The sequence below is a fragment of the Microtus oregoni genome, unplaced genomic scaffold, assembly GCF_018167655.1.
Source record: "Microtus oregoni isolate MIOR12 unplaced genomic scaffold, Mior012 000009F_ref0000495, whole genome shotgun sequence".
NCBI classification, from domain to species: domain Eukaryota; kingdom Metazoa; phylum Chordata; class Mammalia; order Rodentia; family Cricetidae; genus Microtus; species Microtus oregoni.
In genome coordinates this window covers 19,793,711-19,813,701 of record NW_024543068.1, presented here as the reverse complement: position 1 = coordinate 19,813,701, position 19,991 = coordinate 19,793,711, and the positions used below count along the sequence as shown (strand labels likewise).

General features: G+C 37.2%; 1 protein-coding gene across 4 annotated transcripts in view; it reads left to right on the top strand.

Annotated features, from left to right (window-relative positions):
- The window catches only part of Fut8 (fucosyltransferase 8), a 210,528-nt gene that overhangs the window by 171,470 nt on the left and 19,067 nt on the right, over window positions 1-19,991 (top strand). For all 4 annotated transcript variants that reach the window (XM_041658252.1, XM_041658251.1, XM_041658250.1 and 1 more), the window contains 2 exons: window positions 18,182-18,428; window positions 19,767-19,943. In XM_041658252.1, the coding sequence (XP_041514186.1) occupies window positions 18,182-18,428; window positions 19,767-19,943 (424 nt within the window). The remainder of the gene's footprint in view (window positions 1-18,181; window positions 18,429-19,766; window positions 19,944-19,991) is intronic.

The window sequence follows — 19,991 nt, the reverse complement described above, 5'->3', positions numbered from 1 at the left end:
TATTTTGATAGAATTATTTGCTGTTGATGAGAGCAAATTAGCATTTTAAAGATGGTGGGTTTTGTTTTTTGCTAAAATATAATATGTTGTTACCAAGTTATGTTTATTTAGTTCAACTTAAGCTAATCGATTATTATTTTATATTAAGGCTCATGAATAAAAGACACAGAAAGACTGTTCAGTCATTTTTACAGACCATTGCTTCTGCACCTGTCATTCCTCCTATCTGTAGTTCAGCTTCTACAGAAAGAAGAAGTAGAAGGGAACAGCTCAGGCAGTTTTCTTGTTATTTTCCAGTCTCTTGTCAGGAGAATTATGAGACATAGTTTCACCGTCTGCCACAGAGCATACCAGTTAAATTAAGAGATTTGAACAGTTTTCTCTGTCAATACCGAGTGGAAGAATTTGTTTTTTTCTCTGTAGTCATAACATAGAACACTAAGAACAATATATTCAGATATCTCCCACACGAATTAAAAGTGTAATGATTGTATATAATTTAAACTGAATAAATACCCAAAAAGTTATTTTTCCTTATTTTGTTTGATTCATTTCTATGCTATCACTACTTAACAGCAGGATACCAAATGATGAGCAGAGGTCGCAGACCACTATGTGGACAAAAGCACCTAGAAAATAGAGTCTTTGAGGTTTTGTTAAGGAATGCTAAATAGCTATAAACCAGTAAGCTTGCCCCTTTGCCACAAACAGCTTTATTTAGCTTCTCAAGCTGTTAAATGCTCTTTGCATTTGATGAATGAAAATGAGCACATGACCATTCCTGGGTATGGTTGAGGAAGAGGCGATTGTTGCCAGAGGCATCTGGAAGGGTCCAGACTGAACCTTCCCACCTCTGTCGTAAGAGGAGAGGTGGGGGAGAGAGGAATGAAGAGAAGGGAGCAAGTGACCAAGAGAGGAGCTGAGGATCATGAGGGCTCATGGCCAAAATGTCAGGTTTATATGGGAAAGAGAGCCAAGAGTAAGGGAGTGAAGCCTCTGGGTTGGAGCAGTTTAGGGAAGGGATGAAAAGGGCTAAGGGGAGCCACAGGTGCTGCCTGAGCCTTGTCCCAGCTTTCTTTGGGACGTGACACTTGGTGTCTGGTTTTCTTCAGTTACACTTGTGAAATTCAACTCTAGCCTGATACCTGATATTGGTCTGTCTTTTAAAAATAATGTGCTTAGTATGAGTATTATGCTGGAATAGCAACAAACACATTATGGAGCTAGCTGGTTTGGGCCTGTTAACATTTGAGATATTTTTTACATCAAATCTGTTATTAATAAAGCTAATTTTAATAGTTGATTTAATTTTTTATTGTTGAAGACAATCTGAGTAGTAGTTGATTATTACTGACTGAAAACATAATCATATATGAGTAGAGGGGGTTGGTTATCAGTTTTATTTATTTTGAATCTTAGAAATTCATCAGCTAGTAAAAATAAAGTCAATTTTACGTATTTCTTTGTCATGAAAGAGAGGGCTTTATCGAAGTTATATTGTCACTTATATCACATTATATAGTCTTTATATCAATACTGACTAGAAATTATTGCTTACAAAATGAAAACCATCTACTTCAAAGGAGAAAGTAAATTCGCTCAAACAGAACAAATTTCTTTCCAGGTTAAGAAGTCTCAGGTGACCTGTACCTACGTACTTAATTTAAGCTGTTTCCATTTGTGGCCTTAGAGTTGGACTAAGCAGGCCTTTGATTTAACAAAACACTTTCTTTGTGTTTTTAATTTGAGATACACGTTGCTTTTATTAGTTATTAGTTGATTGGAAGTTTTGTGAAATCCTTTCTCATCCTAGCCTCATCTTCATCAAAGAAAAAAAAAAATCTTGTCTTTGATAATATTTAACAGTTACTAGGAAGTCTTTAAAGAACCCTTCCAAAACTATGCCTAAGGGAAGTGGCATTGTTTGTAGTTACTAGGGGACAAGAAAAGCAAGGTTAGAAATTGTGTTGACTGGCCACAGTGTTGTTTGATCACAGAGGCTGCCCTTGTAGAGGGGATCAGCAACACCTCATAACCTGTTTTGAAACTAGTTTTACTAGTCTGCTAAGCTCAACTTCCCTCAAACACTCCTCCCCTCCCTTTGAAGGCTCAACACTCCCCCTCCCCCAATTCTGTAAAAGTAAGGGATTTTGGGAGGGGGAGGGAAAAGGGAGGCGGGGAGGAGGCAGAAATTTTTAATAAAAAAAAATCACAAAAATAAATAAATAAATAAATAAATGAATGAATGAATGAATAAATGTAAGGGATTTCTTTTGTGCTGGCGATCATTGTTGAATCTCCTTTTCTTACCTATGAGTTGCTAGTGAAAATTAACACATTTCACCTGAAATCTGACTTGCCATTTCTCTTTACCAAACCTGGAATGTGTGAGAGACCAAAATTTCCTGGGTTTAATTTCTTCCAGATCATGCTGTGACCCTAATCATACCAAATTTGTTCATTCTATTTGACCATACTGCTTTTAGATAAAAATGTAAAATAAAAAAGTTAATGTTTATTGCTAAAAACCCAGAAAGTACAGAAAATACAAAATAAAACAATAAAAATACTAAATATATAAACATGAATTTATTTTAGTCATTTTAATGTATTTTAAATTAGTAGCTTCAGCTGTCAATTTGACCTGTTGTAGAGTCACCTGAGGAGGGAATCTCAACTGAATAATTTTCTAGATCAGATTGGCCATGTCTGTAAGGGACTGTCTTGATTATTGATTGATGTGGGATGACTCAGCTATATTGATTGATGTAGGTGACACTGTGCCTATGCAGGTGATTGGACTAGAGAAATAAAAGTTAGCTAAGCATGAGTCTGTGAGCAAGCCAGAGCTAGTAGTAGCAAGCAGCATTGCCTTACAGTTCCTGCCTTGACTTCCTGTCCTGACTTCTCTCAGTGATAGACTAACCCGGGAGGGGAAGAAAACTCTCTCCTCCGCTAAACTGAATTGTTTTCAGTGCTTCATTACAGCAGCAGAGGGAACTAGAACAACCTTCATATTTTTCTTTTTGTTTTTTAATCTCCATGATTTTCCTTTTCCTAGAATGTCATAGAGTTGGAATATACATTACGTGCTCTTCTGTGCCTACCCACCTTTTTGTTAGAGTTCCTGAAAATCATTTTGTCTCTTGACAGTTTCTTTTTATTGCTGAGTTGCTCTAATTGTATTCTGCTTGTTTATCCAGTTATCTATTGAAAAACAGTTCAGGTGCTTCCAATTTTTCACAATTCTGACTAAAGCCCATATAAATATTTGTGTACAGAATTTATGTAGGCATCATTTTTGCCTTATTTGGATGAGGTACTAATAACAAAATACTATGAACTGGGTGATTTAACTAACAGACAATTCTAGAAGCTGGAAGGTCTAAAATTAAGATGCCAACAGTTTCATTTCTTGGTGACAATTCTTTCCCCAGCTTGGAGTCACTTTCTTGCTTTCTCGTTACCTTGCTTACTTATGGAGAATGGGAGCTCTGATGTCTTTATCTTATAAAATCAGTATCCTATTGTGGGGCTCATAGTAATGGTAGCTCTCTAAAGGCATAGAATCAATATCACGCGCGCGTGTGTGGGTGGGTGTGTGTTGTGGTAGCTTGTACTTTCAGAAGGCAGTAAACATGCAAACTACTTAATTTAGGAAGCTGAGTATTTTAGCAGCCCCAGTCCAGGGTTGAAGGCCTGGAAGCTCCATGGAAAATCATTGAAAGATCCAAAAAGCTAGAGTTTGGTGGCAGCAGGTTGTGCATGCTGTCTGGGGCCTGCTAGCCTATTGAAATCTATTGAAATATTCCTCTTGCATTGAGGGAAAATCTTTTCCCCAGCCTCCCTAGTCTCTGCCCATCGAGTCATTCCTCTCAGGGAATACCCCTACTAATGCAAAGTTGTCTTTAATCCAGTCAAATTGACAGCCAGAACCAGCCATCATACCACATGCCCACCCGTTGTGAAGCTGACTCATAATGGCATCTCTATGCCATGCTTAATTTCTAAATAAAGTCACGATTCCAGCTTCCATGTCATAACTGTCCTTCATACAACCAGAAATGCTCTAATTCTTTTCCCAGCAATAGATGACAAAAATCCTTGGAGGAATACTTAATTTTTTAAATATGTTAATTTAGATTTAACAGTATTTAATAATGATATTAAGCTATGTTATATGGTAAATAAAATTGAAAAGGAATCAAGGATTTCTGCTCCTCCTTCTCCGTGTGTGTATGCCCGACATTCTTAGTGAAATAACAACCACAATAATTATAGCTCTCATTTTTATAACAGGTCACATGGCCATAGCTGGTATTTATAACTACCTTCTGTACACCATTCTGTATTCCCTTCACCTTCAGCAAGCACCTCCATAGAGTATTAGTTATACGCTTGGGAAAATGACCCATGTGTTCATCATAGGTCTGAGACACTTATCATCCTGCCTGAGTTAAGTTGTAGTTTGTCATTTACTTTAATTGCAGGGCGTGATAATACTAAGAGACACCCTATGGGATCCTCCTGCACTGTCGAGATAAACCCTTTCTTGCCTCAACTATTTCTTGAAATCCTGTTGCATCTTTTCATTCTTTCCTTTCAGTTTTGTAAGTGTATTACCATATTTTTAAGCTTACTGATTTTTTTTTTTTTACTGGGTCCTGTTTCATCCTTTCTGATCTGACGAGGCCATTCAGAGTTTCTGCCATTTCAGTTATAATGTTTTGTGTACTAGCACTGCGTTTTCATTTTTTCAGAGTTTTTAATCTCCATCTATGCTACTCATCTCCTGCATGTTGCCCTCCTTTTCCATTAAAGTTCTTAAGATATTAATCATAGTTATTTTTAAATTTCTAAACAGACTTTTCCAAAAATCTCTGCCATGTCTGAGTTAGGTTCTGGTGGTTTTTTTTGTCTCTCAGACTATATTGGTTTTATACCTTTAGCATGAGATTTTGGTGAAAGCCAGGTATCATGGAGCTGAATAAAAAGGAACTGAAGGAAATGAACGTTTAGCATAAGGTTTTATGTTTATTTGACTGGAAGTCAAGCTGTGTTTAATGTCCACTGTGGACTCAGCTGTGGACTCAGATGCAGAAATTTTCTTTAGTAATCTGTTGCCCTAAACGTTCTTAGACTCGTTTAAGGGGCAACTCTTTTAGCTCTAGTTCTGTGTTGTTATTCCTTAGTCCTGTTGATGTGGTAGTATGGGGAGGAAGGACATTCTAAAGCAATTTCTTAGACCTTAGTGAGCCTTAGTTGTATCTTTCATTTCCCTCACGTAGGTGAGTCTTGCTAAAACTCTACTAGGCAGATACTGTTAAGGAGTACGGAGGACTCTTACGTGCAAATTGAGTTATTATAATTCATGAAAATTATCTGGAACTGAACAAAGCACAGTATGTTTTGTTATAATAATATAAAGATCACAAATAGTAATAAAAGGAATTTGAAAATAAGTTTTAAATGAAATGCTTCATTTATTTTTATGTTTTATGTTATGCTATAAGAAATATTCAAAGTAAGATTCTTCTAAGTGAATTTCATTATAAACTTCAAGTTAAAACCCAGTGTGATGCTCACAAAATTCTGTATGCAGGTAATGTTTTAGCAAAAGCATGAGCAGAGTAATTTCTTCTGGCTCTGTGCTTCATGTAAAAACTAATCATAGCATCTGATAATATTTAGTAATTAAACTATATTTTCTACAGTGTTTATCACTCTTAAGGGTGATTCCCCCTCCCAGGAAGTTGTGTCCAGATCTCTAGAAAATATACATTGGCATAACAAAAGTAATACCTTTTCCTGTCATGTGCCATGTAGATAGCATCTGCTAATGAAATTCTTGAATGACCTAAGGCAGGACTGCTATTTCCTAAAGTATGTTAAGTGATGAGAAGGCCAGCGATATGTAGGTATCTTTGTAAGTACTGTATACACTTTTCTAAGCATTCAAGGTGTTGAACGCTATCTATAAACTGGTAAAGGTTGAAAGGCAGAGCCTGAACAGTATTTACTGTTTTATATCTTAAAAATTGGAAACCTGGGAGGCTGGAGAGATGGCTCAGCGGTTAAAGCATTGCCTGCTCTTTGAAAGGTCCTGAGTTCAGATCCCAGCAACAACATGGTGGCTCACAACCATCTGTAATGAGGTCTAGTGTCCTCTTCTGGCCTGCAGACAGAATATTGTATACATAATAAATAAATAAATAAATATTTAAGAAATGGAAACCTGGTAACATTCACAAACCTCAAATTATACATGTAACTCTGAGATTGTGATGCTGATGGTAGACTCACTGATAGCCAAATGATTGTTTCCTGCATCAGACTGTGGGGGCCCTGTTAAATACACTGCTTATATATGATTAAAATTATTCATTCCTTCAATTAAGCATTTATGTTGTGGTAGTTGCTGAGATAACAAAGATGGAATTATGTGTTTGAGAAGGAACAAAGCATTTGGGGAGAACTAGTTGTTATCTTATGCTTGAGATGAAGTTAGAAATATTGATATGTGGCGTTGAGATAAGCTAGCTAAGACTTTGTAGCCTGCTGATAGTTAAGTACACCAGGTCTAACAGCTGTAAAGAGTGAAAAATAGTGACCATGGAGGGAAAGAAAGTCCTTCCTTGCCCAGGCTCTAAAGTTCTTGCTGACAGGGCCCCATGTATTCAGTCTAATTAGAAATTTCATGAGAAATATAATTATCAAGTTACTATAATTGCAATCATCCTATAAATTTTAAAGCAGCAACAAACCAAGACCTGCTTCCCACATGCCCTGCTTGCCCAGTTTTCTCCATGTGTCTTCTTCCTTCTTCCTCCTTCTAATCTGCTAGTTAAGGTTTTGTGTATTTTGCTTGGTATCTCTTTTTATTCTTATGTGGATATCCCCTGTCCTTCCCTAGGTAAACAGAAAAGGTGCTCACCTCTAGAGGAACATCTTTGCAGAATTTGTCCCAACTATGACACAGTTTACTGCATTGTTGTAACATGTTAGGTCTCTGTCTGGGTGTTACTTAACTCAGGGAAGGTGGGTGATTTATACCATGTCAGTGTCAGTGGTGACAGTGGCAGTTGTAGTCAGCACAGGAGGTCACCGCCACCATCTCAGCCCATTCTCACAGTAGAAGCAGAGGCAGCTGGGACATGAAAAGGAGTCTAAGATGAAGGCAATGGCTCGAGTTACTGGTACTCTGCAGTCTTTGTTTCAGCAAGCTAAAATTGCACATTGCTATGCTAAGTTATCCTCTGGTCTGTGCCACAGAATTCTTGCCTGATTTTATTATTATTTCCTTTCTAAACATACATTTTTTGTTTATTTACATTCATTCATTCACTTATGTATTTATTGATTGATTGATTTTTCAAGACAGGGTTTCTCTGTGTATCTCTGGCTGTCCTGGAACTCACTCTGTAGACCAGGCTGGACTTAAACTCACAGAGACCCACCTGCCTCTGCCTCCCGAGTGCTGTGACTAAAGGTGTGCACCACCACTGCCTGGTAACATGTATTTTTATTTTCTTCTCTTATAGTGCGCTTAGAATTTCTAGTTAAAATTCTCTCTCTCTCTCTCTCTCTCTCTCTCTCTCTCTGTGTGTGTGTGTGTGTGTGTCTGTTTGTGTGTGTCTGTATGTGTGTGTTTAAGTTAGAATGTAGCCAACCCTAGACTGGTGCTCACCTCGTGGATTAGACTGTCAGGCCAGCAAATTCCAGTAATCTGCCAGCCCCTCTCTCCCTAGTTCTAGGATTACAAGATTAAACTCACATCTTTATGCTTTCAAGACATACTCAGTGGATTTATCAGCAGCCACTCTAGTTATGATTCTTGAGTTTTAGGGTACTAGGATTGGCCTTTACCCTATCATTAGGTCTGAAATTCAACAATATGAGTCAACATAATCAGGATATAATGCAACACAAAAATTACAAATGACTTAAATCCATTACAACACATCTCATTGCCAATTCTCCAAGTATATTAATCTTGGAATTCCCACAAAGCAAAAGGAACTTCAGCTCCCCAACCTACAGTGCTGCATTGAAATGCTGATGGTTTACCTGCTTACTCTAGTCACCTTTTCCAATGAGCTCAAAGAAGTCAGTTACCTTAGGGTCCTTTCCTGTGGCTGCACCCTGCATCGAAATATGACAGATAGTAAAGGAATGAAGTGTAACTTTCTGTGAAAAAAGAAAGGTTGGAATTTGACTTTGATACATTTAATGAAAAAAGAGCCTTGTCCTTGCAAGTACATGTTCTTCTATTTTCTTGTCCTACCAATGAGAGAAGCTGCTTTAGGGTCTCTGGGACCCATGGGGCTGGAAGAATCAAATTAAGGAAAAATATTAACTTACCAAAAAAAAAAAAAGAATAGCAAAACCAACCAAAACCTCTAAATTTCTGTCTGTGAACTTAGGGTTTTACAAGCAATGAAAGAAATTAAAGGCTGTTGGCAGCATCCTTTTAAAATTTTTGTTGTATTTGTTTATTTAATTATTTATCTAGTGTATACACAAACACACCATCATCATGCATGTCCCACAGCTCACTTGTGCCTTTACATGAGTGTGGAGATCAGAGGTCAGCTTACAGAAGTCAGTCTTCCCTTCTACCATTTTCTACCATGTGAGCTCTGGAAATAAAACTCAAGTCATCAGGCTTGGTGACACGTGCCTTTACCCACTGAGCCATCTCATTAGCCTGGCAGTATCCATTTTATAAGCAGCCTATAGGCTAGCCACCTCTAGGCAATGATATGTAGAGATATAGTCTATATCTTTCTGTATATCTATAGAATTAGCAAATTTATTTCAGAAATTCAGAATGACCTCAGGAGCCTTCTGTTTAGTGTCATAGTCTGACAAACCTCCTTGGCCTTTTTCTTTTGACATTGTCCTGTCCACCTAATTCTAAACGCCCAAGATAGAACATGTTTTCTGTCAGCTGTTCTTTTAGTCTCCAGTCCAGAATGACACGGAGGTCTGGAGTCCAGTTGTCTTTCAAGGTGTTTCTGTTACTAGTAAACGCAGTGAGCACCTCATCAGAATGTGGCTCAGTTGTTCTCAGGGTGTGATATGCTGTCTTTAGAATGTTACCAACGCAGTGCTGTGTTTCATGTGCTTGAATTTAGAGCTTTTCCCTCAATTGGTTGAAGCCTTCATACTGTCAGTAGCTATAGTCTTTTGAGTTGCCTAAGAAGAGCAGAGATAGAATTCATATGGCAAGTGACAGCGTCCTACTTTTGTCAAAAAGTGATCTCTATCCACTGACGTAGTTGGAAAACAAAAGAAAAGTAGCCAGGTGTTGACTTGTTAATAGCTTATCTTCTGTATTTTAAATGAGACAGGATCTCTGTCATTAAACCAGAATATAAATATTTATGCTGTCATTGTTAAAATGCCAAAGAATAGACCTCATACTTTTTGGTTTTTATTTATTTTTGTAAACAACCATATTTTTATTCAAATAAAAAATATTTTTAAGGGTTCTCTATACAGGTAAAGGTCTCACCATAGCTAGTTAGTGTTCACTCTTAATCTCCTTTTATTCTTGACTTCTCTGTCAAGTCTTAGTTTAGTAAGAATTTAATTTGTTGTATTTGGACACACACTCTTGAAGAAAATGTAAATCCCAGAAATCTAGTCTTTGTAAATATAAGTTAAATATAAAAAAAAAAACAGTTACTGAAATATGGACAGGATTTCTCAGTGGCTTAACTGGCTGTTTCTGGGCAGAGCAGGGTTTTGGTCAAGTTGGTAGCAGCATCAAATTTCCTAACATCTAAATAGCTGGAGTCCCTGCTGTTTAGCTTGATCATTGTTGAAATACTTGGAAAGGATGAAAGCTGCATATTTTTTTATTGTCTGTGGTAAACAGCATGAATAAGACATGTGTTGGGTATAAAGCAGTCACCGAAATGAGAGCACCGCCATGTATTTTTCAGAGGCTATATTTTGGCAGGTCATCTCTTCCGGAACAAACTGTAGTTGCTTCTTGAGAATTTTTTTAGCTGAATTGACTCAAAGATAAATAACGTTTTAAGAACGACTCTACATTTAGTATTGTGTTTAGACTTCTTGTGTGTGAGGGAATCCTGCATGTACCAACCAGAGGCCAGTATCAGACACCTTCCTCGATGGTTCCTTATCTTTTTTTCTTTTCTCTTTCTTTCTTTCTTTCTTTTTTTCTTTCTTTCTTTTTCTTTCTTGCCAGATCTTTCATTGAACATACACAAGCCTCAGATCCTTATGGATCTTCCTCCGCATTACTGTAGGTGTGTGATCTGCACAGCTTTTTACCTGGGTCCTGGGGATCTGAACTTGGGTTCTCATATTTGCCCAGGAAGCACTTTACTTACTAAGCCATCTCTCCAGCCCATAGTGCTTAGATTCCTATATGCTGAATCCCATTTCCTTAAAACAACTGATAATATATCATGAATAATAATAACTATTACTGTCCTAATTTACAGATAAGTAGGTAGTATTACTAATACCATTTTCTAGATGAAGAAACTAAAATGAAGTTAAATGTGTATTATTTGGATCACATAGCTGTTAAATGATAATGGATTAAACATCAGTGTTTGTGATTGCAACATTTCTATTCTTGATCACTGTGTGTTAGAGTACAGGTCTCATGGAGATTGACATTTGCCTCAATGCATTTTCCTTGATTCCTCTCCCATTCCAGACTAAAATGCAGGAAGTCTGTAATGGCATCTAACAGCTATGCCATTCAAAGTAACTCCTACAAATGAGGCAGGATAGAAACTGAGGGAACGTTACTGTGGCATGAGGAGGAAAAGGCATCCCTCAATCCCCGGATCTGTACATGTTTGTCACTGGCTAAGAATTTTTACAAAACTGGGTGGGGTGTGGGGAGAATCACCAAGAAGGTGCCTATATAAAGACTCATTTTTTTTCTAAGAGACATCTCAAGAGTGTTAAAACAGCAAGTGAACCATGATTTTCTTATGGCCAAACTGCATGCGATTTTTGAGTTTATCATTATCAGCACAGCTCTTCATCTTTAAGCAGAACAATGTACCTCCTTACAGTTTCATTACAGAGGGAATTCTTCAAGAACAGAAAATAAAGCAAACAAGCTTATATGCTTTTACTTAATTTTTAAATTTCACATCATCTTTGAACTTGACTGTAAATTACTGTAACTTCAAAAGCCCTAGGTAATAATATTCTTAGGATCTCTTAAATCTAAGAATGTGCTGTCACTTATCCTTACTTAATAAACTTGAATTTGCTTCACACTGACTCATCTTAAAATGCTTTTATGCTATGTAAGTCAAGATCTGGACAAGACCTGAGTGGAGATCCTTGAGGGAGAACTCCTCAAGCATTACAGCCAGCGGCATTAAGCTGAATCTCCCATTGCTGGTGATAGGAAGGGAATATGAAAACCTCACTTTGTCTGGCTGTCTATAGAGGCAGTAAAAGAGACTTCTTTTTGAGGCTTGAATGTAGAAAGCAGACAGCTATTCTAACCACTGAAAAGGTGTTGATAATCTCTTTCCTTCAAGCAAAATATATCCCATGTTTTCCTCAAGCCTTCTGAAGATTTGTCTTGGCCATTCTCAGTTTTAGGAGTTATGACTGAAGAAAGACTCCCCTCCTGATGAGGGGTGGGATGTGTTTGAAAAAGCCATGTGGAAACATATTTTACAAGTTTACTAAAAAAAAAATAAATAAAAATAAAAAATATACAGAAAAAGATTCTAAGAGCCAGAGGTCTGGGAGGACCAGACATAACCAAAACAATGTCTTTTGGATATTATGGGGCCATGGTACTCAGGAATTCAACAGCAGCTGTGGTCGCCTGGACAAGGTCAAGACAGTCAATGTTCTAGCATGGAGGGGGAGGGCTCACACATCTCCACCCCTAATTGAGGGTTGTTGATAGCTTCTGAGGAAGGGAAGAGTCTGTTTTCTTTTTCTTTTCTTTTTTTTTGGGGGGGGGGTAGTGGTTCAGAAAATGTTTATTGAGAAAGGGGGAATGAAAAAGTGCTTTCAAAAATACATTTTTAATTAAAATGTAAACATTACTTTCCCTCTTCTCTTTCCTTCCTCTAGCCCCTCCCTCTAATTCTTTGCATGTCCCTTCTCAAATTGATATCATTTTTTTTTTTTGGCTTACACACACACACACACAGAGAGAGAGAGAGAGAGAGAGAGAGAGAGAGAGAGAGAGAGAGAGAGAGAGATCTAGAAACAACCTGATGAGCCCATTTTTGTTGTATGTTTGTCTATGGTTTAAGGGCCGATCAGTTTGTATTAGATAGCCAATTGGGCTCATAATTAAGAGCAGCTAATTCTCCCCTCTTTTGGCATTAACTAGTTTCCTATAGTTCTGTGTGTAAGAATGGGACCATATGAGATTTTTCTCCTTTCATGTTGACATATCTGTTGATACTGTCATTGTTCAGGTCTTGTTTATGCAGCCATCTCTAAGAGATACTGCTTCACAGTAGAATCCTGGTATTCTGACTCTTACAATCAATTTTCCTTAAGGTTGTGGCACCTGGTAGGCTCACCACACTCCACCTGATGTCTCCATGAGTACTCATACATGGGCAGCACAAATTGGACCTGGCAGGTTATTTTAAAAAATAAAAAAGAGGATACAAAGTTGAAAGGGGGCATGGAGGTGAGGAGTGGATATAGAAGGAGTTATGGCGAGTGGGGATGACTATGATCAAAATTTATCATATAAAGTTCTCAAATAATTTATAAACATATTGTAATGGGGGGTGTTTAGACACAGAGTTTTTCTGTATAGCCCTGGCTGTCCTGGAACTCACTCTGCAGATCAGACTGGTCCTGAACTCACAGAGATCCGCCTGCCTCTGCCTTCCAAGTGCTGGGATTAAAGGCTTGCACCACTGCCACCCAGCCTACATATTGTATTTCAAAAGAAAATATCCCCTCATAAATTTTGCTAATCTCTGATGTAGCTTTTATACCTGGCATACCAAATCCTCTACCCTTAACATCAGAACCTATTCATTAATGGTATACGTTAAGCTGCTTAAGTTTTTCTTCAGAGGCTGGCCATGAAGGATATCCCTTTCAAAGAGGCATGCTTCCAGAAGAGGGAAGTAAGTGCACTAAGAAGCCTGTAAGTAGTTTCTGTCCTTAACAGAAGAATGCCCTTATAAAATAGGGACCTTAATAAGAGGTATATCATAGTCTGCTGCTGAAGCAAAGTACTATAAGACTTGGTGGAATTAAAGCAACAAAGTCTTAACTTCTCACCCTCCTGGAGACTACAAAATCTAAAATCAAGGTACTTGTAGACACTTTGTCAGGTGAAGTTCTGCTTGAATGAGAATGGGCTCCATAGACTCATGTTCGAACACTTGGTCCCCAGTTGGTAGGCCTGCTTGGCAAGGATCAGGAGATGTGGCATCATTGGAGGAGGTATGTCAGTGGGAATGGGCTTTGAGGTTTCAAAAGCCACATATCATTCCCATTGCACTCTCTGCCACCTGCTTGCAGTTCCAAATGTGAGCTCTCAGCTGTTCCTGCCACCGTCCTTTGCATTGGCATCATAGACTCAAACTCTCTGGCCCTGTAAATCCAATTGAACAGTTTATTTTGTAAATTGCCTTGGTCATGGTGTCTCCTCACAGCAACAGAAAAGTAACTAAGGCAGTATCTTTTTGCCGTGTGCTTACATAATGGAAGGGATAAGCAAGCTGCATAAACTGGGTTTCTTTTAAAAGGATACTAATATTGGTGGTTAGAATTTCAGTGTCAGAATCATTGCCTTGACCAGTGTCATGGAGCTGTCCCCTATTTAGATCTTAACATTCAGACCATAGTAGAAAGGCAGGCTTAGATGAGTCTCTCACCTAAACATTATTGATCAGTGTTGGTTTGGGTTGAACTAAGCAGTCCATTATATAAAGCACAGGCTAGTTGATGCTGATTGGTCACAAGTGAGTAGTATTGTCAACTTCTGTATGGATCATCCACATAGAACATCCTCTTGCTAGTAGTCAAGTCTCAACAGATTGATCAGAGGCTCTGTTCTCAAATAATTGCTATTTTAAATGTTACTTCAAAATGCTCACTCACTGATCTACACCCCTGTGCACAAACGCTCCTTTTTCACCATAGCTTTGACAGTCCATTCATCGTCCTTTGTGTTTTTGCTGACAACTATCCTAACATGGTTTTTTTTTTTGATTTGGACTTTATTGTTGATCAGAGATGTTGAATATTTTTCCTTAGAGTTTCCCATTATACGTCATCTTTTTAGAAATGTTGGCTTAGATCCATTGCCTGTTTTTTAAAATCAGATTGTTTTTGTTCTTTTTAGTGTTTGAATTCTGTGTATTTTAGAGATTAGCCCCTTATCGGTTGTATGGTTTGCAAACATTTTTCTTGATTTTTGCGTTTTCTCTTCACTGAGTTGCTTGCTTTGCCATGCAGAAGCATTTTAGTTTGCTATAGTCCCACTTGTGTGGTTTTGGTTTTGTTGCCTGTGGTTTGGAAATCTCATCCATTAAATCATTGCCTAATCCAATGTTGTGGAGCTTTTTCTATTTTTGTTTTGTTTGGTTTTTTTTGTAGCTTTATTGTTTCTGATTTTATATTTGTCTTTATCCATTTTGAGCCCGTTTGTGTTTATGGTATGTGAGTCCATTTTCATTTTCCTGTGTGTTAATATCTATTTTTTCTTAATACCATTTACAAAGTAGATACTTGCATATGCTCTTGGTACCTTGAGTTGGTCACTGTGTCTGTTTTTCTGCCAGCACCATTCTGCCTTGATTACAAAAGCATTGCAATCCTCTATGAGTCCAACTGTAAGGTCTCCAGCTCCCGCCCCTTCTTTTTGAGGATCACTTTGGCTGTGTAGAGTATTTGTATAGTTGCATACAAATTGTTTTTTTTTATTTCTTTGAAAAATGACTTTAGAATTAAGATATAGAATACATATCAGCTCCTACACGTGAAATAATTACACAGAAACTGTATTCTTTTAAATACTACTTGACCCGTTATAACGTTCTAGCCTCTTATTGGCTAATTCTCACATCTTGATTTACCCATTTCTAATAATCTGTGTAGCACCACGAGCTGATGGCTTACCAGGGAGATTCTTAACCTGCTTCCGTCTCAGAGAGGAGAGGCATGGCGTCTGGCTCTTTGCCTTCTTCCTCCCAGCATTCTGTTCTGTTTACTCCACCTACCTAAGGGCTGGCCTATCAAATGGGCCAAGGCAGTTTCTTTATTAATTAACCAATGAAAGCAACAGATTAGAAAGAAGTCACTCCCATGTTAGTATTTAAAGGTTTTTGTGCTATCACAAATAGGATTATTTTAAAATGTTACTAATTTCTACAACTTTATTGAATTTATTAATTCTTACACTGAAATAATCCAGAAATAAAAAGATACTGTACAATCTCATGTATACATGTAGAATCTGAAAAAAAAAACTGATCTCATAGAGACAACAGAAGATGGTGCCTAGGTACTGAGGAAAGAAGGAAGGACAGTTGTTGATGAAAGAGGGCAAAGTTTCATTACATTGACAGAAAGAACTTTAGTAATGTATTGCTTGGTGACCACGGTTGGCAGTATATACAGTCCCGTTGGTACTGATGGGGTGCAGGAGATACCAAAGCCCTCACATCCATGGATGCTTGCGCCCCTTGTATTTGATTACATACCATTTACATGCAGCCTACACTTAACTAGATTACATATAATGCAGAGAGAAGTCATTTCTCACCCTTTAAAACATAATTCACAAATAAACCCTTTCTAATAATTTCCCTCTAACAGAAACCTGGCTGGGCTTAGAACTTTGAGTAAACAATACCAACATAAAATTTAGTAGCATGACTTGGATTTCAGGAGATTTATCATTATGGCTAGCATCTATAAAATTCATTCACTTAGTATTTTAAAGTGTGTGTGTGCACATGCATGTGTGTGTGCGTGTGTGTGTAATTACTGAGGAAAGTGAAGTTTTAATCCTTACTAGTTGTAAGTAGAAATACCTTTTTTTGATATTTTGCTAGAATCATTGTGAAAGCACATTTGCTAGTGGCGATGTTTTATTTATTTTTCTTATACTGCAAACAGTCCAGTTTAAGTAAGGTTTCAAACTGGAATCTTGTAGTTTATGCTTGGTGAAGCCTGTCATCATTTTCTATTCTAACAACTACAGTATTTGTTTTGCAATGTTCCTCAAATATTTGAAAATAATTCCACAAGTATTTGACAAGTAAATGAATTAATGAAGGTAAGAACGAAGAATCAACAAGACTGTACTTCTCTAGCTGGAAGGTGTGGATACAGTTTTCATTCTATTCTAAAAGTTGTCAGTAGAACTAGCAATAAAGACATTGAGGAGTTGGTGCCTTCAGGGATAATGCGTTCTTCTTAGTGAATTTTGAGCTACTTAGGCTGAGCATTTTTGAATTATCTTGTTAGGAAGAAGTAACAAAGGACAGCCCTACTAATTCTGCTCTTGTGCGTGTATATATGTTTATGGTTATGTATGAGACTAGGTATGACTGCTTTTTATTTTCTTTTTTCTTCCTTTTTTTCTTCCACTAAGCCCAATGACGATGCCGTTTTAGAGACATTTTACTATATAACCCATGCCAACTTTGAACTCAGGGTCCCCTCTTCCAACCTCTTAAATGCTGAAATTACAAGCACTCACTATGCCCAGCACTGGGACTTCCATTCTTTCTCTGTTTGTTTTTATTAAGAATAACCACCTTTCCCCTTGTCCTTGATTCTGCATGTTTTTTTTTATTTGTGTCTTACCTCTGATCACTTCCACATCTGGGAAAGCACAGTGACATCTTGGTCTTAGGGAAGACTGGTACAGCTTAATTTAAACTACATCTCCTTCTTCCCCCTCACACTCTTAACTGTATTCCTCTTCTGAAAAAGGTGCCCAGGTCTTTCTTCGCTGCATACTAGATGAACCGCAATGCTGATGCTAAATTGTTTATTACTATTCATGCAGTCATACTACAAATACCATATTTTAGAGACTTTGTTCTCAAAATCTTGAAATGATTTTACATAGCGGAAAAGTAGAATATTACCAAGACTTTAAATCTCAGCTATACTAAACTGATTATAAAATACCTATGCAGTTAGTTTTACTAGCTGTGTTTCAGATAATTTATTTTAAAATATTTTAATTTATATATAATAAATTATATATAATGTAATAAATATATGATGTAATAAACATGCATACATATATACAGAAATAGAACTATGTTTCATACTGGTGAATACATTTTCAGCATGTTGTAGGCTTTCTTTTTTACAAGTATATTGTTTCCTTAATTGTACCTGATTATGACTACTTCTTAACTGAACTTATTTTGTATATTTATGCTCATATTTTCTGTTATTAAAGTTGTAACTCAGTATAATTTTTTCTGTGTAATATTTTGGCATTCTAGTTATTAGTGGGTGATCTTTAATGTGTAAACTTGAGGGTATTGTCTGTCAGTTGTGGTTTATTTTTTATCCTTACATTATAAATTTAGTGGACAGAAATAACAATGATGAATTCAAGATGAATTCCAGAATCAATCATCATCTATAATAATGATCATCTAATCTGTGAACTTTACTCTTGAGTTAAATAAGGAACAAGTTTTTGTTATTATCATAATTGGATATATAGTAAAAATATTTTAGTTGTCTATTGTTTTTCTACAAAAGATACAGATGGCTTGATTTATTATTGTAATCCTTTGTTATTTCTAGTGTCTGTTACAAAAGAAATGCAAACTAGAAGTTGGAGGTACTTACTGTATAATTCCAAAGCTGTAATAACAAAACAAACAAAACCATGAACTTGGTAGCTGATTGTATCTGTCAGCCATATGGCTGTAACATACCATGGATGCTGGTTACCATCCTAACTTGAAATATAAACTGATAATGGGACAGCACAATAGAAAGGCAATGGACTTGAGAGACATGTTCAGCTCTCTCATATTTTGCTCTGGTACCTTAGGCAGATTTCTTGACTTTCTGTGTAAAGTGAAAGACCATAAACTTCCTTAGAGTTGCCCTCAAGGTACAAGTACTCTGAGTTCTATTGCATGATAGGGGTATGCAGAGTGTGATGTAGTGACAATGTGTTTTGATGTCCTGTTAGGTGAAGTGAAGGACAGAAATGTTCAAGTGGTCGAGCTCCCCATTGTAGACAGTCTCCATCCTCGTCCTCCTTATTTACCCCTGGCTGTACCAGAAGACCTTGCAGATCGACTCCTAAGAGTCCATGGTGATCCTGCAGTGTGGTGGGTCTCCCAGTTTGTCAAATACTTGATTCGTCCACAACCTTGGCTGGAAAAGGAAATAGAAGAAGCCACCAAGAAACTTGGCTTCAAACATCCAGTGATTGGGTAAGAATCTGTTTTTCCCTCTTGAATAGTAATACAACAGTGTATATGTTTACTTTTCACTGTAAATTTTTATAGACTTTGATAGTTCTAGTCCCACCAAAGAACGAAGGTTCTGACACTTAAGAGCCTGTTCTCCCCTTGTTCACTCGGCAGCAGAGCAAATGTGCATGTACCTTCTGTCTCAAATGCCCTTCTTCCTTTGTTTATTCCACTCAATTTTTATGAAGCTTTTTTGTTTTATTTTCGTATTTCCTCATCCACATCTTTCTTCCTCTCCTAATCTTTATATGCTTTATATGTAGAGTAGTTACTGACTCCTATTCTAAATGTTAGAGCTAAAGAAAGTACATAGTGAAATCAGAATATTAAATAGTGTTCATCTCCTGAAACTTCATTGAAATTCAGTGTGGCAAATTCTCCCTGCCCCACTTCATTTGTATAGAGCACACGAAACAAGTCCAATTTCCTGAGAGAAGCAGTGATTAAGAAGAATGTAGGAAAGAAAATATTACTGGATAGATATCACTGTGCTCAAATTCACATCTGAACTATATAGTCTTGGATGCAAAGGAAACATTAGCATGAAGATGGCACTTACCCAGTGTACTACAGCCCTCACTCCAGATTCAAGACACAACCTTGTCTTTGGCAACACTAAGATGCAGGAGAATGCTGGGAAGTCAGTGTCCTAGCCATTGTAGACAGTGTAAGTCTGTGGCCCTTGCTTTATAACATTGTGACTTTTCCTCAGTACAAAAAAATGAGATGTTTCTGTTTACATTTGATAGAGAAAAAAATGTAACAAAAAGTCTGTAATGGCTTCATGGACATAAAATAGTCAATATCTTTAAAAGGCTTGCCTGTCTTAAACTGTAGGAAAAGTTCACATGGGTTTCTGTTTTCTTAGATGACTTTAAATGCTATGAATTGAAGTGGTAGTAGCTCTACAGGGTAAAATAAAAGAGAAAATTAATTAATAAACCTTGGCATCAGGATGTTACAAGGAGTATCTTTAAGCTATGAATCCTGTTATGATTTTGGTCTCAAATAACTCAAAACTTAAATCTGTTAATGCCAGGTTCCCATATATTCTTTGGATATGCCAATTACTTTTTCTGTAAGAAAGTGTTTCTCAAAACTTGACCTAACTTTCATATTGCCCTGTACTATATAACATGCAACTACATTAAAGTATTTGTGAAATGTTTTGAAATGATTTTATATTTTTAAGTTGAGAATAAATGAAAAATCGGTTTACTATGCCCCCAGTGCCACCATGACTGGGGGTACTGATTGAGTTAGCAGTACATTATCAGCGCACTCTCCACTTCTCCCCAGAGTCCATGTCAGACGCACTGACAAAGTGGGAACAGAAGCAGCCTTCCATCCCATCGAGGAATATATGGTACACGTTGAAGAACATTTTCAACTTCTCGCACGCAGAATGCAAGTGGATAAAAAAAGAGTATATCTGGCCACTGATGACCCTTCTTTGTTAAAGGAGGCAAAGACAAAGTAAGTTAGAACAACTAGTGCTTCTGCAGTGGAATTATCTTTTTGTTA